The sequence below is a fragment of the Anser anser genome (genome assembly GCF_964211835.1).
Source record: "Anser anser genome assembly, chromosome: 1".
In the NCBI taxonomy this organism is placed as follows: domain Eukaryota; kingdom Metazoa; phylum Chordata; class Aves; order Anseriformes; family Anatidae; genus Anser; species Anser anser.
In genome coordinates this window covers 4,432,239-4,457,849 of record NC_139720.1, presented here as the reverse complement: position 1 = coordinate 4,457,849, position 25,611 = coordinate 4,432,239, and the positions used below count along the sequence as shown (strand labels likewise).

Sequence of the window (25,611 nt, the reverse complement as noted above, 5' to 3'; positions counted from 1 at the left end):
AATAAAAAATCAATTATGCTCTAAGGGGCAGATGGAGATTAAGCTGAATGCAATGTACATTTACACTACTGTGGAAACCGAGGCCTTTATGTGCAATTAGTGGCATTTTATTCTTAATCTTTCTCCTTAATACAGAAGGGGCCATTAAAACAGTAAAAGCCATCCACGTGCCTGCTTCACAGTCAGCTTCGGAGAGATGCTTCCAAATGTATCATTTTCATCTTATTTTTGTAGGTCAAAAAGATTACTTATATGCCCCTTTAATTCTTTGCTGTTATTTTTGGGGGTGGCAGTGAATGGGGGCTGGAAAGATGGAGGAGAAGGCCAAGTGCATAGTTGCAGGATGAGTTTTTGTTGAACCTGAGAGTAATTTTTGCTGGTACTTTGTGCACTTTGCATCCTTTCTTCCAGGTTTTGTCCAGCTCATTGGAAATTGTTAAAGGGAGATGTTTGTTGGAGAAACTTCAGCACGAGGCATGTTGTGGACAGGCTGTTGGGCTTTTATGGGAATGTGCCAGGACATTTCAGCCTGCAAATAACCATCTCATAAATCCGATTCAGTATCAAAACTGTGGCAGTGCCTGTGCTGGTTTTTGGGTCCATTGTGCAAGAAGAGTGTACAGAGAGCTAGGACAACTCAGGATTTTGTGTGCTGTGATACAGAAGGCACTCAGCTTGCAGCAGAAGCTCTGTTTCTCCACTGGGACACACCAGCGATGATGAGAAATGCAGATGTGAGGCAGAATTCAGCTTTGTTTATAAGACATGAACTCCTGCTCCTGCTTGTCAGTCACAGAATTTGGCCTCAGTTTCCCCAGCCTCCCTTCCCAATCCCAGCCCTTAGAGGCTAAGCACACCAGGAGGTGTTTTCCTGCTGGGGAAAGGCATGTAAATAATCAGAGTAAATAAGGAAGCTGTTAATAAATGGTACAAATGAGCAAGTTCTTGCCATGGGAGCGGATCTCTTCTGTAGTGCAAGCATGATCAATAAGACTCACAGCTATGAGCCCTGGTATTGAACCTCAGCGCTGTAATTTATTGAATATAACACATGCTTCCTTTTCATTTACTACTAAGGCGGAAGAGCTGCTGTTCAGCACACTTTCTTAGCATTCTTGGGCTGCAGACATGATGCGCTGGCTCAGATTTTCCAGTTAATGTTAAAACCAGTTTCCCTTGAGTTGCTGCAGGAGAAGGGGTACACCTAGAGACTGGCTTTTTACCTCTGCCACCACCACGCAGGGCTGGTGCTGTAAATGAAAGGGTTTGAAGTGGTGGGAGATGCTAAGCAGGTTCCTTCCCTTTCCGAAGGGAACGTTTCACAAACACAGATCCCAAACCTGTAATCTCACTGCTGCTCGCAGTGCTTAACAAGCAGGACTTTTACTACGGATCATAAAGAGAGAGTTTAAATTTTGGATTAACTTCACTTATGCTAATCTCCCCTTTAGATCATGCCTTAAACACCTGCCTTCAAAGCACCCTACGCTCAACGGTAAATCGGGAGAGGAAGAGTGTCTGCAAAACGCTTTTTAAATTTGATGTTCTTCTCCAGAAGATGGCACTGTGAAACTAGGCTTAGAGCATCCCCGTGCCAGCTTCCAGGAGAGTTTTACCATTTTACGTGGCATCAGGCTCCACTATTTGCACCACCTGCACGACTAATGCCATTTATTAAGGTTTATGAGAAGTCTCTATACTGTGTGCAAACAGAGAATCGCAGAACGGTTGGGGTTGGAAGGGACCTCTGAAGATCATCCAGTCCAACCCCCCTGATGAGCAGGATCACCTAGAGCACGTTGTACAGGATCATCTCAGCACCGTGTTAAGCCTGTGGGACATTCTGAGTCCGTGAGGCTCCTGGCTAAGTTGGGGCCAGAAAAGGATGTCAAGATGCACACCCATCCATAAATCCTACTGAATGTTCTCCCCCAGGGCATTTATCTTCCCATGCCTGGAGAAAAGAGAGAAGTTGGGAATGTTAATGCCCATTTAGTTTGTATGTGCATATTATTGCTTCTCTTTGTGTAGGGGGGGGCTTTTTATATCCCCACGTCTCCTCTCTCCTGGAGGTCAGAAACCACTAGTACCTTATCTAAAGTAATTGGACTTTGAATTTCACTGGTTTGCACATGTTCCTCTTGTTCAGCTGTGAAAAATTGAGGGTGTGAACATCCTTTGGAGATGAATATCGTAAGCAAGGCAGATGGATGATCATCATAACTTGGGTATTTAGTGCTCAGGTCACTTTCTTCTTTTATCAGTGCTATTTGCATAGAAGTGTTTTTCTTAAAAACAACCAAAAAAATATCAGTTGGGAAATTTCTATTCCCTACTCCAAATAAGAGTGTGGGTGTTAGGTGGCTGACAACAGGTCTGACACTCAACAGCATCAATAGCAGCAAAATTAGTGTAATGTGGTAGTTGGAGACATATCCCTGGGAACACAGGGCCACTGAGACTAAAACCTGTGCTAACCTCAGCGTGTTTTTTCACCGACGGATTAAATCCATTTTATATCTTGGTATACTCAGCTGGGACAATTCAGCATTTCTCAGAGCGTTTTCTTTTTCCCAAGGATACTCTGAAAGGTAGTACTAAAATGACATTGCTCAGATATTGTTGCAATTTATGTCCACTAAACCAATTTGTATTCTCAGCTCTGAACAAGATCCAAAGTTTTTGCTGCCAACAGGAGCTGATACAGTCATGTTCAGATCAGGCCTGCTATAAATCTGCACCTTTTCATTCATATCTGAAAGTCTTACGGTAGCAGCCATTTAGAAAAAAATCTGGAGGGATTTCCTTCCTCAGCCTTGATTTTTATTTATTTATTTATTTAATCCACCTTCTTGGACACCTTCCATAGAGTTAATTTAGATGATAAACTCTTTGGACAAGGATAATGCTTTCTTCTACATCTCTATGAACACGACCAAACACGCTCTCAGCTCTTCAGAAATAGCCTGTAAATAGAAATAAGAGAGGGCCAAGAGAGAAGAAGTCCAGGTCAGTGGAACCAAAGCAAAGAGCCCTTAAGTGTGAACGGGAACAGAGCACAAAGGCAGCTGGTGGTAATGGAAAGGAGCTGAAGAAACTTCTGAAATGAGGTGAGAGCTGTTTCTGCATCCCTAGGTTGGATGGTGGTAGTGTCAGAGCTTGGCAGCGGCACCCACGGATGTGTTATAGTGAGGGGAGCCTCGGTGGGACCTAATTTGGGGAGGGTGAAAAGGAGCAAGAACATAGACATTGTGTTTGCAGAGAATTTTCCTTTCAAATGTACACTAAAAATCTGAAATGTCTCCCTGCTGAAGATGTCAGCCACTTGTCTGGCATCTTTTAGATTTTGGGTCTTCCTTTGAAGTTTGGACAGTGTTCCCTTACTGTTTTGAAATCCCATCCAACCTGTAAGCCAGAAACAGTACGAACTGCTTGATTTATGTGTTTTACAGCAACTCTGCCGGAACCAGAGGGGCTGAATCCTTCTCCATGGCCTTTTGGAGATGGACCACGAATGGCAAGAAGGTGCTTTGTGGGGAAGAAATGCACGGTCTGCAGAATTTGCTCTTTTCTCCAGTGTTCGGTATCTCCTCCATGAATATATCCCAGGGGAAGAAAAATGAAAAAATAAATAATAATAAAAAAAAAGCACACCTTTCTTCTTCTCTACTGCACTCCTCACTCAGAAATGACCAGAAAAAGCCAACTGAGACAGAGATTGTGTCTGAGCCTGTGGTGTGAGATCTCAACTTTATAGCCCGGGCGTGGGGGCAAACACACTGGTGTTTGGGGTGAATTTCATGGGTGGAAAGGGCAAAGCCCTGTGGCGAGGAAGCCCCTTCCCTCTGCTCCCCTCTGGACCTGTTGAATACGTGTGTGCTGCACCAGACCTGGTCCTGGAGGATGCTCCAAAGGCATCTGGCCGCATCCTCAGCCCTATCAGGGATGCTGCAAGGAGAAGGGATCTGAAAAAAATCCCAAAATCCCCAGCAAGGAGCATCGTGAGCCTCTGGGCAGGGCTGCAAGGCAGGCAGAGGAATCCCTGCAAATTCCCCTCACCGCCCTGCTGCTGAGCAAAGCCGGGTAGGGAAAGCCGTGGAGCTGGCTGAGCCGGGGCATCCCCCCCTCAAAATGGCTTCAAAGGTGGCTTTTATTGCCCTCATTGCCCCCGGGAATTTTTGTGCCCCTCCGGGGAGCTGGAGCAGTCAGGGCGGGGGGCACGGGGCGGTTTCCAGACCTGCGTCGGGGCCGATTTCAGGAGCTTGAAAGAGAAATAAAAAAATAAATCAGAAAAATCCCGCAGTGTGGCTGAACGTGCAGACACCCCCGCACAGGCACACCCGCACGGCGACGTTCAGTGCGATTCTGCCGCGAATCCCCTGCAGCCACTACAAGGAAAAAAAAAAAAAAAAAAAAAAAGAAAGGAAACAAGGAAAAAAAAAAGGAAAAAAAAAAGAAAAATCCAACAGGCAAACGGCAGCCAGAAAGTTGTGTGTGTGCCTGCGCGCTGGGAGGGGAGCGCCCCGGCTGATTTTGCATCTTGCCTTGTGCCTCGCCTGCTTTGTTTTTATTTTTATTTTATTTTATTTTGCAACAGGGAGTTAACAGGTAATAGAGGAGCAGGGGGAAGCCCGGGCAGGCGGGGCAGAGGGGACGCGGTGCATTTTTTCCCTGCTTTCCCATCCTCCCTGGAAGTTTCTTTGCGACCCAAAATCGGGCAAGAACCCGAGATAAAAGCTTGCGGGGAGCAGTGGGGAGGGAAAGATCCGAGGGAGACGTCCCACTCGGCTAGCAGCACTGCTGGCTTTGGGGCATTTTACGGGACAAAAATTGCGCGCAAGGCGAGACCCCGCTGCGCGCTTCCCTGCGCCGCTCCCCGGTGATGCCGGCCGGTGGAAGGAGGGGGGGGTGGTGAGATGCGGGGGATTTTCTTTTTTTTTTTTTTTGAAACTGCTGAAAAAGGTCACTGAAGGAGTTGGCTGCTAAATAAAAAAAAAAAAAAAAAGCCCTAAAAAGAGCGGCAGGCATGCGCACTGCGCGGATGCCATATTGGAATGAGGCTGCCGCGGGTGCGGGCGCAGGGACGGCTCCGCGCAGCGCCGCGCACCGCGGGCTCCCGCTGCTGAGGCGCGGAAAAAAAAAAAAATTAAAAAAAAAAAAAAAAAAAGAAAAAATTTTAACCCCCCTCAAACTTCCTCAGGTAAGGCACCGCATCCGGCAGCACCCCCCGGGACTCTCCTTGCTGGCGTTTCTCTTTATTTATTAATTTATTATTTTTTTTTTTTCGCAGCGCTTGGGTGGAGGGAGTCGGGTGGATTTTTTTTTTTTTTTTTCATATTTTAAAGGAAAGCCGAGGGATGGAAGGCGGCCGTGGGTGTGTTGTGTGGAGAGGTGGAGTTGTTGGGAAGTGTTTGCGGGAGGCTTGCGGGGCTGCTGGGGCACAGCCCCGGCTGGAGCCGGTACCTGCGCTCGGCTTTGCGGCTGCCGCTCCCCGCGCACCCTCCCCGGGCACTGCGGCCGCAATTCCCCGCCGGCTGTCAGCGGGTTCTTTTCCTGGCATACTCTGCGTGCCCTCATTTCTCCCTCTCTTTTTCTTCCTTCCCTTTTTTTTTTTTTTCCCTCTTTAAAGTAATCTATCTTTTTTGGGGTCTTCCCTGACATCCTTCGGGGGCATCCTTCTCATGCAACCCCCCTTTCAAATCGCTGCGTGTCTCGGAAAGAGTTATTTTGGGTGTGTTATTTTTTTCTTTTCTTCCGAATCTGCAAGGGTGAAAAAAAAAAAAAAAAAAGCCGCCGCAAATAGCGGGGAAGAAAAAGAAAAGAAAAGAAAGCAATCAGCTGTGCCAAAACGTGCAGCCCTGATCTCTACATATTTTCCCCCGTAGCGCTCCCGAACTGCGGTAAATGAATATTTATAAAGCATGTCAGTTCAACATGGCGGGTTAAGGTGTCTTTAAAACTGAAAATAAACATTTTGAGGGGAGAAAAAGAGGGAAGCCAAGGTGTCACACGTTGGCTCAACTCTCTTTTGTTGCTCGGAGAGGTGCGCCGGTGAATTAAACGCAGGGAGGTGGGGATGGGATCGGTCCTCGGGGTCCCCCCCTGCAGGACTCACTGGTGGGAAAAGTACAGGGGATTTGTGCGTGCTGGGAAGGAACCATGAAAAGGGGCACGCAGACTTCGGAGCCCGTCCGATTTGCCTTTGAATGCCAAAATCGCAGGCGTGCCGCGAGAGAGAGCTAAAAAAAAAAAATGCCGAGAGACGCGGCGATGATTTATTTTGCATTAACAGTAGACATGTCGTGGGATGAGATGTCCTGTTGGAGCTGTCAAGCCTTCCCCGCTCGACGCAGTCAACCGGGGATGTGCTATTTATTTTTTTGCCCCCCCCTCTCTGTTGTTTAACAAAAATGCTCAGAAATTGCCGTGCATGGGAAATCGGGGCTGCCAAACAAGTGGCTTTACCAGTGCGTGCCGCAACGAGCATCTCTTGTGCGGAGAGACCCTAAAAAGCCCACGACGGCGGAGGCGACTCGCAGCTTTTGCAAAGCAAGCAAATGAGAGTTTGCGAGGAGTTTGCAGGGAGTTGTTTGTGCTCTCCCCGGCTGCCGTTTGCAAATGCATTTTTCGGGGGAGTGGAGGAGCGAGGCCGGCTCTGAGGCAGGAGAAACTTCCTTGTTCCAGTGCCGGCAGCGCTCTGGTGCTGCTGCCCGGGGATCGTTTCGCCATGGTTGCAGGGTGTTAACTTGGGGACATCCGTATTTTACAGCCCTGGGAGGCGATGGGAAGCTCCGGCATCGCGGAGATGGAGAAGCCAGGGAGGATCCTGGGGGGAAGATTTCCCTGAGCCTCTTGGAGATGCTCTCCAGAAACCCACCATGCTTTTGTTTAGCAGGAGGGGTTGGAGATGCCGTTTGCCCATCGCAGCATGCTAGCTGAGGTTTTGCCTTCCAACGGGGCTCTCTTCCATCTTCCCACCCCATTTTTCCCCTCTGTTCAGTCTCCGTTCCCAGTCAGGACCAAGTTTTGCCACTCAGGGAGCCAGCAAACTCATGTCGCAGGGGTGGGGACAGTGGGGATGAGGGAGGGGGAAGGATTCTGACCTGTTACCAGAAAATAGCATTAATTATAAGCAGAGCTGCTTGGGGGGCAGCTGTCAAACAGCGGGGGGACAGAGCTTGCAAAATCCAAGTGGAGTGGAGTGGTGTCAGCCTGTGGGATCTTCTGTGGGGTGGGAAGGGATGGAGCCATTGCAAAATGGGGAAAAAGCTCCCCCATCCCTGCCCTGCATCTACCCCTCCCCACATGCCCTGCCCCTTGGCAGAGGGGCTTTTGAAGGCAGTTTGTGCCCCCGGACACTGAGGCAGGAGATGTTGTAGCAGAAGGAGCTGGAGGCTGAGCAGAAAAGCAACTCTGGTGGGGCTCCTGCTGTGGATGGGGCCACGGAGGGGGTGCACGAGTCTTTGCAGATCCCTCTCTACTTGGGGTATTACCCCCCTTTTTTTTTTTTTTTTTTTTTCATTAAAGGGATCTGCTTAAAAGTAGAAAAAGCAGCCTAAAATGGCACTTGCAAACTGTGCCTTCTGATGGGAACACCTCGCTTTGCACCAGTGCTGCCCACTTCAGGTTCTGTAGCCAGCCCCCCACCCAAGATGGGGTGCAACCCCCCCACCCTCCAGGGCAGGGAACACCCCATCACCCACAGGGCCTGTGTTTATAGGACAGCTTTGCTCCCTCCAAATCTTTGCTCCTATTTCCCCCAAAGAGAGGGGATTCTGCACAAGCACTTCAGATTTCCTTTGCTGGGGGGCAAGGGGATTATTTGCTGGTGGGCTCTGCAGGAGTTGGGGGGAGTAGGTGAGGCAGGTTTGCTCTCAGGGTTTGGGATCATAGCCCAAGGGAACAAGGACACAAGTGGCCTGTTTTCTTCCTTTTTTCCCTTTTTTCCCAGCAAATTATTTATGGAAAGGAAGAAAATAGTCTCACAAGTCTAATAACTTCAGTGTTTATAAAGGATTAGATCCTAATAACTCCTCTGATAAGATGGAGGCTCGGTGTAATCTGTTAGTAAGTGAAAATGTAAAAGCCATTTAAATAGATAGAGCAAAGAGATGCTGGGCAACTAGCGCATTGCAAACAAAAAGGTAATAATGCCTTTTTACTGATTTTTTGGGGTGCAGAGCATAACAGGATAGTAGGCAGCCGGTATCATTTCATTTATATATTGAGAAAACATTTACAGATATTCAACAGATGTTTTCAGGATGCTGCAGAGGTGGAGAGTGTGTGGCACAGCTGTAAGAACATCTGTAGAAGGCAGTATATAGTTGTGTGGCTGTGATTATGAGTGATAATTGACTGGCTGGACAGACAGCTGATGTTTTAATGAAACATTTATTAAAACTTTATGACGGTGTTGCCAGAAATAGAATAAATACTGCAACTGTCAGCTCTTTAGTCTAGGAATGCTTTTTTCCCCTGTGGCTTGTGCTGTGCAGGGTGGGCTGACCCCTTAAATAAAATAAATAAAATAAATAAAATAAATAAAATAAATAAAATAAATAAAATAAATAAAATAAATAAAATAAATAAAATAAATAAAATAAATAAAATAAATAAAATAAATAAAATAAAATAAATACATGTATGTATTTCAAGTTGCTTTTCCAGGCCTTTTTGCAGGGATGTGGCCACAATATGGGCCTCCAAAGGGATGTGGAAAATACCTTCTTGTGGGACAGGCCATGAGAAAGAAGGTGCTGTGTTGTTTCTTCAAGGACTTTTTGCTGGCTAAATTCACATTGTTGTAGGATGGGGGGGTTTGGGGGTACCAGGGATGGTGGTTGAGGAAGGTGGCTACTCCCTGCTCATGTCCGAGTGACAAAGTCATGAAAGTTGTGGAAGCTCCAAGAATCAGGCTGCGGAGACGAAGCATAGAGAAGGAGGAGCCAGAGGCACGTTTCTGAAGGTGCCCGGGGAAAAATTAATGGGGTGGCCACTTTTCAGATGACCTGAAGGTGATAGAAGCATCCCAGGTCCTTTATTACTGTGTATTGACACGTGCCATGGATCGACTGGTGCAGCTGGGCCCCCGGTGCAGAAAATGAGATGCTGTTGGTAACAGCGATGCTGCTTGCTGAATTTGTTCTATCCCCGTGATGCTCCAGTCCTCAGGAGCAGTTATTTTAGAGTGTCCGGTGGTACCTTGCCAACATTTAAGTCTCATCGTTTCAAACTATCTGTCGATCTTTTTACAATAGTCATCTCTGATGAAGCCAGTCAAATCCACCCTTTGGGCTTTCAGCCAGAAGATTTATATTAGCTTTGTTTTCTGTGTCTTAGGTGGCACTCCCACGGTGAGTAGAAGTGTTTGGGTTGCAGAGCAGGGGGAACGCAGAAGTATGAGCAAAAGGCTTTGTCACTGACATTTAACAGCTCCTGAAAAAGTTTATTTTGAGATCGGCCTTTTTGCAAGGCCTAAACAAAGCGTTCTTGAGAGGGCTGGTTTGGAAAGTGTGATCACAGTTACTCCACTTTCATGAATCAGAAACGTTTGTTCTAAAATTAAATAGTAATAAAAAGCCATAAAATCCCCCGAACCAGGCAGATCTTGACAGCTGACCGAAAGATCATTTCTGAGTAGGTGTGAAGCTTAAAAAAAGGTATGTGCGGAATCTAGGCTATTTTTTCCTCATGCTCGTGTTTCTTGCTTTCGTGATTAATGCTCTAAACATCACCAGGTGGCTTGTGCAAGGGAGCCCTGATTGCTTGGGCAAAGTCCTGAGCTCCAGTTTGAATGTAAGTTATTGGGAAGGTGTGAGGCCACACATTGGGATGCTCTGCTCTGTGGGGCATTCATCCTGGATGACCTGGGGCAGCTCGCGTGTTCGCTGTGGCATCTCTCAGAGGCCACTCGTGGGATGAAAGGGAATCCAGTCGGTCTTGTCTTGGAGCAAAGGGGTGGAATTAGCCCCCTAAATGTGACTTGCAGACCTCTGAATTAAAACGTGTTGTGGAATTTGGTCCTGGATAGACCTTGGCAGGGGCTGCTGGCTGCTCTCTACTTGTCCCAGGGGAAGGGAAGGGGTGGCAGGAGATGTCCATGAGGGCTGCGATTTGGTTTTGCAGATCTTCCCACTTCATGGAGCTTATCTGGAGGTAAAGCACTGAGAGGGATGTAAACACACACAGGACTAAGCCCAAGTGCTGATCAGCTGTGCTGTGTAAATGAACCAAACAGCACCAGGAACCTAAAATGTCATTTTTCCTAAAAAGCGTTGGAATCAGATGGCAGATGTTTCCTTTTTTTTTTTTTTTTCCCCAGTTTGTGTATTTTTTTTTTTAATTTATTTATTTATTTGGAGAATGGCTCTGACTGCTGCAAGGCACCACGATGTAAAAGGCAGCACTCATTTCCCCAGGCAATGGGAGTTCTGGCTGGTGAGGGGCTTCTGAATTGGACTCTAAATGAAGTCCGTGAAAACAGTGTTTTGTGTTTCCCTCTGGTGACTTCGCTGATTGGTCCCTTTGTGGGGGTCTGAGTGATTTTTTTCTTATTTTTTGGTCCACGTGGCTGGTGCTAGATGAGATGTTTTGGGATGATAAGCAGCTGTGCGTGTTCGTTACCCCTCTAAAAAGCTTCCTTGTTTCCGACACAGGGGTGGCAGAAGAAGGGGCACTGCAGATGGTTGACGGTGCTGCTCTGCTTCTTCCCTGCAGATTTTTTTTTTGCCTGTTGTAAAGGGCAGCGTCGGGGTATCATTTCGGTCTGCTTCGTGGCCCTAATTCAGCTGAGTGCTTTAAAAGATGCTTAATCTTAAATATGCCATGTTCCCAAAGCAGCTGGTGTTCGGTGAGTGCTGAGTGTGTGTGGAAGCATACACCAAGGTGGGGCTGAATCACGGGGACTGCCTGTTGAATCACAGAGAAGGTGACAGCCACCTAGCAGGTGATGGAGCAACTCGAAGTGAGAAAGGTTAGTGCATGGAGACCTCCCTTTCACTGTCCTGGCACCTTCTGCTGACATTTAGCTCTCTGCAAAGAGGATGTAAAATAGCCGTGCTGTGGCAGGAGGGGATTTTTACAGTTGCTTGGGATGAGCAGAAATAATTCAAGTGCAGCACAGGGAAGAGGTGCCCCCTTGGCTTGTCTCGCTGTTTGGGGTAGCACAAAAAAGTGGTTTGGGGCCAGATCCTGCCATCGGCACCTGAGCCTGGGAGGCTCACCCCAGGTGTCTGGTGTGGGTGCTGAGCACAGGATCGTGCCCTGCACGCATGTCCCATGGGATGCTCAAGGTGGGGATGTCCGGGGTTAGCAGGCAGGGGTACAGGTGTGGCAGCGATGCTGTGCTTGGTTATAAACCTTCCAGCTCAGGTGGAAGAAGGGAAATTTCAGGAAAAAGTGCTTTTAATTTTAGAGGTTTGATCTAGTTCTTACTGAAGTCCATGGCAGGTTTTTGCTTTAAGTCTATCTCTGAGTCCTTAGGCTGCATTCATGCACAGGGCAGCTAAGAGTGGGATGAGTACCTCAGCCAGACATCTGTGTGCTCGCCTCTCATCTTTTTCTTTTTTTTTTTTTTAATTTTTTTCCTAATACTGCAGGGCTTTTCACTGTAAACAAGTTAGTTGCTCTAATTAGGTTTATTTTACTTCCTGTCGTCTTATCTCGCTGCTATTTATCTCCATGCGTATCTTGGACTCCGCGGTGTGCCGGGTGGAGAGGAGGAGAAAATGGCCTAGTGAAACAGGTCTTTCTCCATCAGCCTCAAAGTGTGAGGCATTTGGCACCAGGGCAAGGAGAGAGCAGTGCAAGGACCTGCTCAGTTACAGAGGCCTGTCACCACCTCGCGTAATCCCTTTTTGACCACGTGTCTGCAGAGAGCTTGATTCCCATCCTTCTTCCCTTTCAGGATGCCAAATCTGGACCCTCCCCACTCCGATGATTCTTCTGTTTCCCCATTTTTGCATGTTTTCCCTCCAGGGTTAGTTGTTTTATTTTCCGTGCTAGTGCCCAAATGATACAGGTGCAATAAAAAAACCCTGCTTGACAGAGCAGAAAGATCAGCCCTATTGAGTGGCTGGGGCAGGAGGGCTGGAGGGACCTCCAGGGCTCGTGCAGACCATCTCTAACCTTAGAGCAGGAGTAGCTGTACCAGGACCTTTATCTGGACAGATCAGCATCCGCACACCTCCAAAAAGGGAGCCTCAGTGCCCTTCCCACAGTCTATTCCACTTCCTCGCCAAATTCATTATTAGTGATTTTCTTTCCTGTGCCCAAATCAAATGCCTCCTCCTGTAGTTTAAACCCAAACCTTCCTGTTCTATTCACCAGGAACATGGAAAGCAGATTATTCTCTTCCTCTGGTCAGTGGCTTGTTACATATTTGTATTTTTTGAACATTTTTGGTTCGCTGGATTAGGTGAAATTTGTTTCTTCCACCTTAGAGTATATCTACACCAACAGAGCACTGTTTGAAGCGGTGATGTGCCCCTAATCAAATCCTGCGGGGTATTCAACGTGAAGGAGAAATTGTCACTTGATATAAATGAAAACATTGGGCGAGGGGAGCGCTCGGATAAATAAATAAATAAATGAAAGGACAGGAATTTGGAAGAAGTGATCCTCAAAAGGTTTCCAACTGGTACTTTGTCTGAGAAGAGAGACAGGCTCTTTCTCTGAGAGGTGAAAGCTGCTCCTTGATGTGTTCAATAGCCCTTCTGAACGAGCCTCCGTTCGCATTGTGCAGATGCTCGGGGGGTGTAAATATTGTGGCAGGCTGCCACTAGCAATCCTGCATGAAGTATGGTTTTATTTAGGGACCTCTGCCTGCAGGAGCAGGCTTTCTTCTCAGGCACGGCTTTAGTCGTGGGCATCGTCGTGTTAAATGAAACGGGAGATTTGCAGCATTGCCTGTGAGCTGGCTTTTGGGGGAAGCTGGAGACCGCATTGATCGCCCTGGGTTGCCTGCGTGTTTTTGGAGGTGGTCTCTGAGCTTTGAAAAAGGTCACCTGCATTGTTTAAGGCGAAGACTGCACATCCAGACTTTTAGACCTGGCTGAAAGCGTTGCTGACTTGACCTGAGCTGTAAAACGTAGAGGTTGTGTGTTGAGATTTGCAGTGTGGCTACTGAGGATACTGAGCCCAGCATTTACTGGGGCTGGGATCCACTGGGACACGTGTATCTCCAGGCTAGCAGGGAAAGGAGCTCAATATTGGGTCAGAAACCCAATGAAGGGTGAGTCCCAAAGAGGCAAAAGGGGATGCTGTGGAGGAGAATGCTTTAGGGTAGGCCAGGGATTGACTTGGTTCCTGTTTGCCCTGACCATTAGGTGATGACTGGTCTCATACTGTGTCCTGTGGGTCACAAGGCGCCTTCATGGTCACCTAAGAGGAGGGGTGAGCCTGATTCAAGATCAGTCTTGAGGTGGTTGATCTGCCTGCATCCTAGACCTAATCCCACAGGGCTGAGTTCACCCTGAGTGCAGAACTAGTGCTGTTTGGCTCCTTGAGTTTGCTGGTGGGTATCTAAAATCTTAGCAGCCAGCACAGGGACCCTCCCCAGGGCTGGTGGTGTGGTGCAAGCTTAGGTTGTCTCGCTTCAGCCCCGCAAGTTGCCCTGTGCAGGTTTCTCTCAGCTAGCTGTAAAGGAAGGTCTAGGTAGAAGAAATCCCACCAGCATATCTAGGGTCGAGCTCTGGAAATGCAGCGAGCCCAGGGAACCCCCAACCATATCCCCGTTAGGGGCTCTTTGCCAAGGACATGGGGCCACGCTGGCAGCCCTGACTCCAGCCCCAGAGCAGATGCAGCAAGGCTGTGATGCTCATCACCCTCACTGAGAGGTGGGACCTCCAATTCATTGAATGTTACTGATACTGGGGCAGGGGCCAGATCCTTTGGAAGGCAGTGGGGTTGGTGCTTCTCTTCCGTTCAGGATTCAGCAGTACATTGGCATAAAGTGGTGGACATAAATTATCCAGATAAGAAGTTTCAAGGATGTAGGATCTCTTTTGCAGCCTACATTTTTTATGTCAGGCCCTGTTAACCAAGAATGCGTTGGAGGGGGAAGGTGAGTTTTTTAGGAGTAACTCCAAGGGAGAACCCAAGGGTGCTGGGTTTGTGTGTGTGTACCTCTCCCTACAGAGGCTTATTCCAAAGGAAGGAAAAACGGGGTGGAGTGCACAGGGGACAAGAAATGTAAAATGGTGTGAGAAAGCCAACGCCAGCACTTATTCAAAGAGCCAATATTGATAGAGATGACAAGGCAGCATGTTTGAGATAATGATGCGGCTAAGACTGACAGCCGTGGGAAGAAGCAAATAAAAGAGATTCTTTTTTATATTGGCTGGCTTTTCCTGCCTGTGAATTAAAAGTCTGGATGTGAATTAAATACCAGGGGAATGGGAGCTGCGTGGGGGAAGCATCGGATCGGTTCGAACCACCACTGTGCAAACACAATGAACAAGGGATCCGAAACCAGGGGCTTTTTTACCCCCTCCCTCTTTCAGTTGCATTTTGTAATCCCTTTCCTTCTGTTCCTGCCTGATGCAGTGTCACCTTGAGCATCTTTTGCTGTAGTTTCCCATCCCCTGGTTTACTTGTGGTCCTTAATTTGAGACAACGCGCTTCTTTGGATGGATGGAAATCAGCGAAGGGCAGCAAGCGGTGCTTGTTTGGTGGTGGTGGTGGCAGGCAGGTCGGCATGCTGCTGTTAACAGTATGGCTGGGGACTCCGTTTGAAGTGTTAATTAGCAGCAATTAATAAGAAGAGAAAAATTAATACCCTATGTCAGCTTTCTTTGCTAGTTAGTTATATCGACTCAGGCTCAGAGCTATCTTGGAGCTTATGTTTGCACAGGAGTTTGGTCTTGTTGTATGGTGTTGGGAGGATACTCAAGCGCTCTCCTACCATGAACTATGAACCAGTTATTCCCAAAATAAGAAGATAAACCATAGCCTCTGGCAGATCCAGTTTTCTTGGAATGTGAATACTCTCGATGAGACACCTCAAAACCAGAGAGCTGTCCATCATTTAAAGAAAAAATATGTTGCAGTAGAATTAAACCAACAAAAATGTTGATGACATTGCTGAATTTGGCTGAGATTCTGCATCGCCCCCTTTTAATGAGGCTTAGACGTGGCTGCTGAGGATCGATCCCAGCCATGCTGCAGCCACTCGGGCAGGTTCCTGCTCTTTTCCCATCGATTTCCCACCTGATGGGGAAATTCCCAGACAGAGGAGTAGCCCCTTCTCATGGGTCTGGTGGCAGATTTGGGGCTTGACTGCATAAGAAACAGCAAATACTGTCATTGTCTGAATGGACGCCTTCAGCTTTCTGTAAGTTCCTAACTTTGCCCTGTCAGCATCATGGGAATGTTACAAGGTTTAACTATGCTATCAAACAGCTTATCTTTCTTCTGGGTATTTGTACTGGTACCCCAGACTTCTGTTTAAGATGATTGATCTGTTGTGTTTAGATTCATCTCTCTCTGTCCTTTATTTTATTTTATTATTTTATTTTTTTTCCTAATAGACTCAGATTACCTTCCATCACTGTCTGGTCCTAGGCAAAAATGAAAATTGCTTAATCCGCCCAAGGTTTAGCTTCTGCTGACAGTTCCCCTCCTCTCGTATTTAACAAGCTTGATGTAAAATCCTGATACTTAACCAATTTATTATTAATGATATTTACGGAAGTATTCTCTACTGAAGGAGAAGTGATTTTTGACTTTCAGTAGACTGATTGCTTCTTGTTTCATGGTTAATTGAAAGTTAATATACACAGGGGATGAGTGATATATATGTTCTGAGGATAGCTGCACTCAAAATACTCATAGTATATAAAACACTTAATTCATTAGCAAGTCTCATGTCAACAAAGAATAAAGATAAAGTGCTGTAGTGGCCATCACAATGGGGAAGTGATCATTATTATTTATGGTGTGCTCCAAGTATACTAAGCACTTTGCAAAGAGACCAGCAAATATATTGCACTGAATAGGTTTACAATCTCCTTTTTTAATTTTTTTTTTCATTAGTAGGTTGCTTTGGGGTGAGGCACACAAATCACTGATGGAAACCTAACTTTGCCCAAACCACCTTCCTTGGTAATCGGCATCTATCAGTGATGCTTTGTGAAGCACTCATGGCTTTAGCGTGGTTTAACTGTAGTCACGACAATGCCGTTGTGATCACTCCAGCCGGCAGTTAATGGGTGTTACACTTACACTTCACGTGCTCCTCATTTTTGTCAGTTCCTGCTCTAACTGCTCATACATGTCATTTTTCCCCTCACATTTTTCACTGGAACAGCCTTAAAAACTGGGAATGAAAAATCTACAACAAACCACTCTTGTTCTATTTTATAACCACCGTATCTGGTCTTCCTGAATGTGCTTCCTGAGCAGTAAAAGTTGGAAAAAATCCCATAATATTTTTACACTCTTATTACCTCCTGCTTTGCCTGGCCTCTGGCAGTAAACTATTTTCTTACTTTTAGTCATGCTTCTTGCAGACATTTGGTGTTGGTGCTGCCAGCATAGTCCTCGCTTTCATGCAGGTATCGGAGGCATCCACTAATAAGCAGGACCCGTCCTCCACATCCTATATTCTGGACACACACCTTCCTTACCATCTGTCTTCACTTTAGCGTATCTGTGTGAATAGCTGGTTCCCTCTGTGCCCATAACCCGCACTCTTGGTTTCTCTTTTTCAGCCCTCCTTTGACACTTTGTAATTCATCACCATCTCGGTGAGTTTTACTGAAAAGCTCACTTTGGAGTTCTTTTTTTATCTGCTCCTAAAGGTGTATCTCTGGGTATTGCTTGTCTGGTGGCTTGCTCTTGCTGGAAATACAGTTCTCATTTAGTCTGGTATCTGATTCAAGATCTAGTCAGTCTGTATTTCCTTTTTCATATCATTTTTCATCTCTTTGTGTTTTTATTCTGTTAGATTTTTACTATGTTCATTTCTTCAAGAAGAATCCCTTCTGCCAACATGACCCAAACTAAACCTGAGTTAATATTTGCTACCTTGGGTGGTACTAACTGTTGCAGTTCCCTTAGATCAGCCTTCATTAAAAAACAGTTGTGGCTAGCACTATTTCATTCTGGTATCTGCATTAAGCATGTTGAACTTTACTTTCTAGAGTTTTTTTCAGTCTCTCCCAAGTATTGTCCCTTCATTGTTTCCTCTGCTTCTTTTCTGTAAATCTCCCCCTTCAGAAATTTGAGTGTTTATGAAATGAGATATAGCTCAATCAGTGTTAGCCATCAAAAAGTTAGAAGCCGAGGGCTCGACTTGTTGGAGGAGGGCTGAGCTGAGCTGGCCTTGCTTGGGTGCCTTTTTGGGCAAGGATTGTGCCACATTATGGACGTGTCCTTATCTCTACGTTGGCAACACAGGGAGCTGGACTGAACTTCGGGAGGTGAATCCTTTGTGTTGAATATCGTGGATGTTGCTTATTACCACACTGTCATCTCTGTTATTGCAGTTATTATTGTCACTAAAGGGAAGTGTCCTCTGCTGTGGCTCCTCATCCAACAATAGCTTCACCTTGGATGAGGAAGCAGGATTGAAGGGTTACGATCAACACAGAATAACTTGAAACTCCTTAGGAAAGGCTGAGGGTTGGTGTAGGTAGATCAAATCACCCATTGTTTCTTTTTTATTTAGTTTGTGCTCTAGGAACTCCCTGCTGCAGGATGAATTAGGAAGGGAAGGACTCTTCCTCTGAACCATGGACACAAGGGCGTCCATCATCGCCACCATGCAAGAGACCCAGCATCTCTCCCCAGAGAAGGATCAGAGCCCAGCCAATGGTGACCAGGAGCAGTTTGATTCAGGTGAGCTCTTCTTCACCATCAGGGGTTACCTACATGGTCACCGGTAGGGGTGAGGGCAGTCATGTTATCAGGGGACCATTAGAGGTGGTTGTATGGCTTGATGGCCTTTTTTGAGTCTTGTGGGTTGAACAAGACTGTGTGTCCCATATTGCGCAGTGCTAAAGTGGATCCCTGGCTGATGGGTTGGGAAACTTCAACTTTTCTTCTGCTGGATCTTTTCTACAGTACATAGTAGCTGCTCCAATTTTAAATAAAAATCAGTAGAAAGCCTTTCCCAGGACACCGTATTATGTTTTTCCTGTCCCCCCTCCCCCCTTTTTTTTCTTTTGATTTTGTGGTTAAAGAAAGGAAATTAATGTTCAGAAATTACAGTATTTCTCCTTTTTTCTGACCCTTATCCTCATTTTCATCAGACTTTTTTGAGTGCTTCAGGTGAGAGGGCATCACAAACGTCATCCCAACCATCAGAAAGCTGGTTGCTCATTGTCTTTGAGCTCATGGGTATGACTGGATGCTCTGTAATGCTCTGGGACAGGCAGCTAGAGGTGGGGATTCACTGGGTTAAATTTGGGCATCATCACAGTAGATGCAGGAGAGTAGGTACGAGCTTCTGGTGATTTCTGCTGGAATTAGGTGCTTTAACTTCCCATATCTAGCCTTAATGGGAGGAGACTGTGTCTTATGATGAAGTTGCACATTGGCTAGAGCCAGCCTATTTTCTTCTTGATGCCAAAATGGAAGGCCTCTTTTCTTGCCATCTCATGTACCACCTCTGCTGCCCATTGCAACCTGGCTGTCAGTCAGCTCACTAAACCAGCGGAAAGCTAATTCAGAAAAAATAAAGTAGGTAATTTTCTGCCAGTTTTGTGAGTTGAAAGGAAGGAAAAAGGAGGGCCAGAGCATGTGCTGGTGGGAGTGGAACCTCTCCCGGTAGCACTGTGTAGCTAGTTTGGCTCAGCTATAACCTGTAACTTCACCCTTGTTCTGCCTTGGCACAGGAGAGCCCAGCTGATGTACTTGTGGAGTGCAACACTGAGCTATCAGTCAGTTAATCTGTGCAAAACGGTTCATTTTTGTATTGTGGTGCTTGCATTGTCACTCATATGCTTGAATGCTTTTCCAGAAATCATTTGCATTTCTGTAAGAGTGATTCCTGACAAAAGGATCCTGAGATGTAATAGTAGTTGAAAATCTGTGTTTGCAGGTGAGCCTCTCAAAGGACTGCCTAAAGTCTGCTTCCATGCAAATAGGTGCCCTCACCAGTAGTGAATAATTGATCCAACGCTCCTCAAAAGCAGTGGTAGCAGTGGTGGGGTGAAAGCTTTCAAACTCCTCATCCTTTGCCTTCAGTGCCTTTTGCATCTGTTCTCTCAGGTAGTGCTGTCTTGTGCTTCATTGGTAGCTCTGTGCTCAAGTCAAGCTCCAAAGCTCTGCCTTTGGTCCACGTCTCACTGTTTCTCCCTTAGCGCCCCAGAAATTTGGGGGAGTGTGTTAAGATTCATCCCATCTGAAAGAAACAGTTACTTTAGGTAAGAACATAAGTGTTGCCTTGGGTTCTCCTATAGACATGAAAGAGAAAGAGCCCCCCCCTTTCCTAGGGTGACACGTAGAGATGACTGCTGAGCATCACCTAGAGTTGAACAGCTGAATGTGGAGCTGAGATGCCTTAAGACACTTAAAAAAATAAATAAAAAATATAGTCATCACCAGTGAAGAGAGAGATGTAGCTCCAGAAAGCAATTCATCCTGTTTTAACATCAGTGCTGGGTCGCCTTTGGGTTGAGTCATCAGGTTGAGCTGCCTGCTTTTCCCCATCGAGGATAAATAAAAGTAACCCTGGCTGGAGCAGAAGGGAACATCTAGATCCTGGTTGCCTGTGTGAGGTGGATCCCTGTCTCGAGGTGTGATGGATGTCCCCTAATTCAGACATTTCCAGAACAGACACGGCAGCTTTTTGTCACCACCAGATCCATTTATATCCGGGGCAGAGAGGTGGGATCCCCTAGGGTGAGATGCAGTTGGCCAGCTGTAGACGTTAGTTTTGGAATGACAGGAACTGGCCCATGGTACCTGGATGTCTTTGAGGATATGGATCTTGGTGACTCTCCCAAGGCCATGCAGGAGGGTTTGTTGTTGATCAGGGTTTCCCCCCGGCCCCAAGCCCTCAACTGGTTTGTTAATTGCTAAGTTATTTTGCCTTTCAGTTCTTTGTGAGTGACCAAAGTCACAAACGCATCTATGTGCCTGTAAATAAAATATCTTAACAATTTGCCACAAACCCTTTAAATTTCCAAAATTGCTCTCCTTCAAGTGAGCCTGGGAAAAATCTGTGCTTCTGGAGCCACAAGTCTGGAGTCTTTTATTCCCTTTATTTCCTGTAGCCAGACGTCCTGGGAGGCTGATAACAGCTGGAATAGTTGCATTTTTATCGTGTCAACGCATGGAGGACTGCAGAGCACTTTAAAGCCATTGAGAGGCTCAGAGATAATGACTGGTTGATTTTATTTGCCATCCTAGGCTTGTTTATACATCACTGTGTTGTAGGCTAGCCAGCCTTGACTCTCTCATTAAAAAAGAGCACTGGGCCTAAGCACCAATAATTGGAAAGGGAGCTGATATGTAAAATAGGCCTAATGCCAAATTTGTCATCTTGTGGGGATCTCTGCAGCAGAGCCGAGACTTTTGTGGTTGGAGTGTGTGACTTGGGAAGGGACAAACAGATAATAGCTTTGGATAATCGCTTCTCGAGTGGGCATCGTTGTCATCACGTGTTAGGAAGGACTTTGCCTTTCTGTGTCTGCCTTTTAACTGGGGATCTCCAGATACTTGAGAGAGGCTGGTGAAGGCTGTCCTGTGCTCCTCATTGGTAGGGGTGTTGTGATGGATGAGGAGACTTGTGTACAATCCCATTAATACACACGTGGATGGGGTAAAGGGGTGTAACCCCATGTCCCTTGGACTGCTCTGACCCTAGGGCCATGCTGTGTCTGCTCTGAACTATCCCCTGACAGATTTCTACAAGGGAACAGAATCTATTAAACAAATAAAATAATAAAAAAGGAAGCTTCCAGTCCCTTCACAATCTTGTGTGGTAAAATGAGGGAATATAAAACACTGATGCCGTGATGAATGAATTCTCTGACATTATTTTTACAGACCTTGTAAAAGTAATTTCATGATAAAGTCTGCAGATAAAACACTGTAGAGGCGTCAGACTGGAGACGTGTCAGAGAGAAATGGATTGACGGAGAGGGAAGTCTACAACTCTCATTGCTGGAGGAAGAGCACTCGTACTGCCAGGGCCTGAGCCTCTCTATTTGGGTTTAGAAAGAGATCTGGCTGATTTTGAAAACAGATGCTGTTGTGAGTTTTGCTGGACTGCATGTGAATGAACCTGCTGGTGAGGCTGTGGGAGCAGTGGGGCGAGTGATGCTCTGTGTTGGCACGTGGCAGAGTAGGTCATGGGTGATAAGATTTTAAAGGACTTGTTGCATCCATAACTAGCATCTGTAACGCTAACATAATTAACTTACTGTTGCCAAATTCTGGAGAAGATTTTGTCGCCCTGGAGACATTGCTCCCTGCATGGGCTGAAGATGTATATACTGAACTGCTTGAAAATCCTGCTCTGTGGTAATTACTCCTCCCATAAGAATATTTAGGAAGGATGGAGATAAGAAGAAACTTGCATGGATTCATCCAGAAAGTTAGAGCAAAAAGAAGGAATGAAAACTGAGAACATACAGAGAGCATCATGGGCTGGGAGAAATGTCTCGTGCTTTGAACAAGAAATATCTGAGCAGGAGAGCGAGCCCTGGGCTGAGCTGGAGATGTCCTCAGGAGATGTCCTTGCAGTTGTTGAGCAGCCCATCCTAGCACCACAGGCTCAGATGGATGCAAAAGCAGGGAGCAATCAGGCAGAGAGGATGTGCTTTTAGATGTGCTTTAGCTTTTTGCCTTTGCTTTTTCACATCAAATGTTACTGGCTTTTAGTGGGACTGGGATTGGTGGTGCTCAGGGTAGAAAGCTGCTTAAACATAGAAGTACTTTTAAGGCTTTGGATAAGCATATCTGCTAACCATCTACTCATGGACTCACTTTTTTGTAGAGTCGTAGCCTTTGAAATCTTTGAACCTGGCTCTCTTCTAAAATATTAACTCCACAGGGTTGCAGATGTTAAGGCTGAAGGATTTCCCTGATCATCAAAGTTGCCTGCCTGCGTGGTGTAGATGAGAGAAAGTCTTAGCAATTTTTGTATCAAGTTCCTACCTCGTGGCTAAGCTGTGACTTGTCTTTCAGCCAAGAACGAACAGACCCCTCATTTTGGGTCCACTATCTCAAATAGGGCCATTTTCTATGCCTGGAGGTTTTTGGAATGATTGCACTACACAAAACAAAGCCCATCCCTTATTCTACATTGAATTTGTCTGCTTCCAGATTGTTATCGTGGGGTTGGGCTATTTCTTGTCCAGCTGAGTTGAAAAGTCATCTGGTAGCCACCTTATCATGGGAGTAAATGTTGATTTACATCTCCATACTTAAGCAGGTTAATTGAGTTTGCAGTAAGGAGTCAGACCTTAGGCTTGATGCAGCAGAGTGCAGTGTTCAAGGGTGATGATGGCTCAGCACTCCTCTTTGAACTCCCAGACAAATCTTTTACCCTCTGCCAGCTCTGACTCAAAACCCCTCCTCCGATACATTTTTTTCCCCTTGCATATATATGTCTGGCTCCATGGGCAGCAAATAAAACCTATTTCGTCCCCTTTTAATGAAGAGAGATTCCTATTGCACAATATAATTTTCTAGTCCTGAAAACTGGAGACCTGTAGCAATAATTGCAATAAATTAATCCTGCTGTTTTCTTCATAAAACTGTCTGGGGAGGTTTCTTAATTCAGTTTGTCATGAGTCACTTTAATTACATCATGACCATGCTGATGAATGTTTGGGCAGGTAAGGGTCTCGCAGAGTTTGCCTGATAAATGCTTATTGCGAAGGGCTCATTGCTAGACTGTAAATATTTTTGCTCTGGGGACGAAACTGGCTTTGTGAGATTGCCTGGGAACAAAATGAAAACAATCAGATTTGGCTGATTTTCTGTAAGTGAAGGAAGATTTATTTTTAATTATTGCTGCGTGTGTTTTGGTGATAGTTTGAGGCCTCAGCTCTGCTCTGCTCGGGGTGGATGTACAAAAAGAAAGAGCAGTAAAGTCAGCTCCTCTGCCATGGGGAAGGATCATGTGTGGGGCAATGGTGTGGATGGGGGAGGAATGATACAGAACCCCAAATCTGAAATGGGACAAGGAGAAATGCACGGAGCAGTTTTTTGAGTGGTGCAGGAGGTTTAGGGGGAAAGCAGCTGTGGCCCTGGGTGAATGGTCCCATGGGGATCTTGGCTGATGTACTGGGACAGAGGGAGGCTGAGCAGGGACAGATAGGGTGGCAGCACCGAAACTGGGGCTCCACAGCCCCAAGGGTCAGGGTGTTTGCTCTGCGGGCTGCTCAGCCAACGGAAGCAACTCCTAACATTGTCACCAGGACGCTGCTGTAATTAACAGTCCAGGGGATCCCAAGGCTGTGCCATTACACCCTAGAGATAGTGGACAGGCAGCCAGTTCCCTTGTGGCAAAGGCACAAGTCCCTGTTGCAATATGGTGAGGTTGTTCTGCTGCTGCCGTGAAAGCAGAATGACTTCTGGTCTCACAGTGGTGGCTGCTGAAGTCCCCAAATCTGCTGAAAGTGTAGTCAGAGCCAGTCAAACTGGCTAAGCACAGATCTTTAAACACGCTTTCTGTGTTCCCTTGTGTTGATGTTTATATTGGTTGCTATTCTCACCCTGAACTCTTTGACATAACTTTTGCCTTCTTTGGCTGTGTTTTAGGCTGCTTTCCTTTCTTTCTATTTTTTCTTTTCTTCTTTTTTTTTTCTCTTTTGAGCAGATGAGGGCTCCAGCATTGAGGATGCAGACTTCAACTGGGATGAGTTCCTGGAAGAAACAGGAGCCAGCGCCGCTCCCCACACCTCCTTCAAACACGTACGTGCTTCGACTGCACCTCACGAGCATTGAGCATGTTCCCTCTTCTGGTTTTTGGGGGGTTCCTGGCCAACTGAAGTGGGATCTGACCATTTGGGGCTGGATTTGGCCCTCTGAGGATGTGACAGCCTGCATGGGAACAAGGTGTCTGTGCATCTCCTGGCCATCCAAGTGGTGTTTGGTGACATCAGTTTGCCTGCACTGCCTTCCTGAGTCACAGCTCAGGGCACTGTGTCATCTGCCCTGGGTTCAGATCGGTCATTGATGAAGGTTTATGTTGCTCAATAATATTCATGTTTTTATAATGTTTATAATGTACTCAGCTTTTTTCCCATTCCTCTCTTTCTCCTTTTCCTTTTTAATTTATTTCTATCCATCCCAACTCATAGAGAATGACCTCACAAGAGTGCTTTATTTCTCTGAAGGTGTCCTATCAATGCATGATTTACTGACTAGCAGGGTCACTTAGCACTAGAATCCAGCATGGCCCATAGGAAGCCGTAGAATAGAATAGCCATCTCACAGCCTCCTTTCTGGAGATGCTGCCTCAGGAGTGTGGGAACCAAACGCCTGGGTAGATACCCTCCTGGGTGCATGTGTCTTGTGCAGACATAAAGGAATCCTGAACATGCCCTGGTAGTTACAGCATGGTCTGTGCCTCTGGTCCATGTTAGCAGAAGTAGTATCCAAAGTCTCCGAAATTTTGACTGCTGGAGAAGATTGGAGCATGCTTTGAAGAAGAAGTCTTCAAGCAGAGCCCATCGCAGTCAAAGATCTCATTGTATGGGACCAATTTCTCCACCTACAACCAGTTGTCTAAGCTCTTCTGTTCAGCCCACCCATGTGCTGTTCATAGCCTGCCTTTATGCAAGGATGTGAACAGAACTGAAACCGATGCACAGGCTCTTCATCATAGTCAAAGGCGTGCATGAATGCTCTGGAGGATGTGGGCATCTTAAGTAGGAAGAGAGGGCATTTAGCTGTGATGCTCTCAGTTGCCTTAAACTGAGTCCGGTTGCTGGCAGAGACATTTTTTGAGAACTGTGTAGTTGTGCTGCAGTGAGAAGGAAGTTCCCTGAAGAATCTATTGCTACTTTAGGATTAGTCTCCATTTTGATGACTGCCTTCATGTCATTAAGTTATCTTTGTCTTCAGGTGCCTTCTTGATTTGTTTTGAAGAGGTAAGGAGCAGCAGTGATGAAAAGCCTCTCTCTCTCCTATCAACATCTGAAAAAAAAAAAATCATATAATCCTCCATTACCTATTTTGTTTCCATTTTAACAGCAGTAGAGCATTGCAGGATGAAGGACCATAATTTTCTGTACTGGAGAATTACAGGATGATGGTGAAGTTTTGTTGTAGTTTATCTTTGGTCCAGTAGCTGTCAGGAAAGAACATCTTGTCCCACCATTCTGCTCTGGGCTCTGACTCAAATACTGGATCCAGGTGGAAGTTCTGTGCTTCGTGAAGACCTTATGGATTTCTTTAGGTGTGTGGAGATGCTTGTCTCATCCTGCTGATTGTGGTGTCCCACACCTGGGACTGTTGATGTGATACAAGTTAGTGCTGAGAATTGTCCTTAGCGTCTATGCTTCACAGTCTGGAACTTCATCCTCCAAAAAATTGGGTTGGCCAGGGACTAGAAGGCCCTCAGAGAAATTAGATTATCTGTCTGTTTCATCCACAGTTTGTGTCACAAAGTCTCTTGCCTCTAGAATACTGCTTTGGTCCTTAATC

General features: G+C 46.2%; 1 protein-coding gene across 3 annotated transcripts in view; it reads left to right on the top strand.

The window, feature by feature from the left end:
- The first annotated feature begins 4,467 nt into the window (after positions 1-4,467).
- Positions 4,468-25,611, top strand: part of SFMBT2 (Scm like with four mbt domains 2) — a 117,795-nt gene continuing 96,651 nt past the window's right edge. Inside the window, exons 1-3 of one of the 3 annotated variants that reach the window (XM_083840518.1) lie at positions 4,468-4,608; positions 17,672-17,841; positions 23,780-23,874. In XM_083840518.1, the coding sequence (XP_083696644.1) occupies positions 17,736-17,841; positions 23,780-23,874 (201 nt within the window). In that variant the 5' untranslated portion in view covers positions 4,468-4,608; positions 17,672-17,735. Of the gene's footprint in view, positions 4,609-4,962; positions 5,201-5,228; positions 10,976-17,671; positions 17,842-23,779; positions 23,875-25,611 lie in introns of those variants that run through there. The other 2 variants (XM_083840516.1, XM_083840517.1) reach the window with 2 other exon arrangements.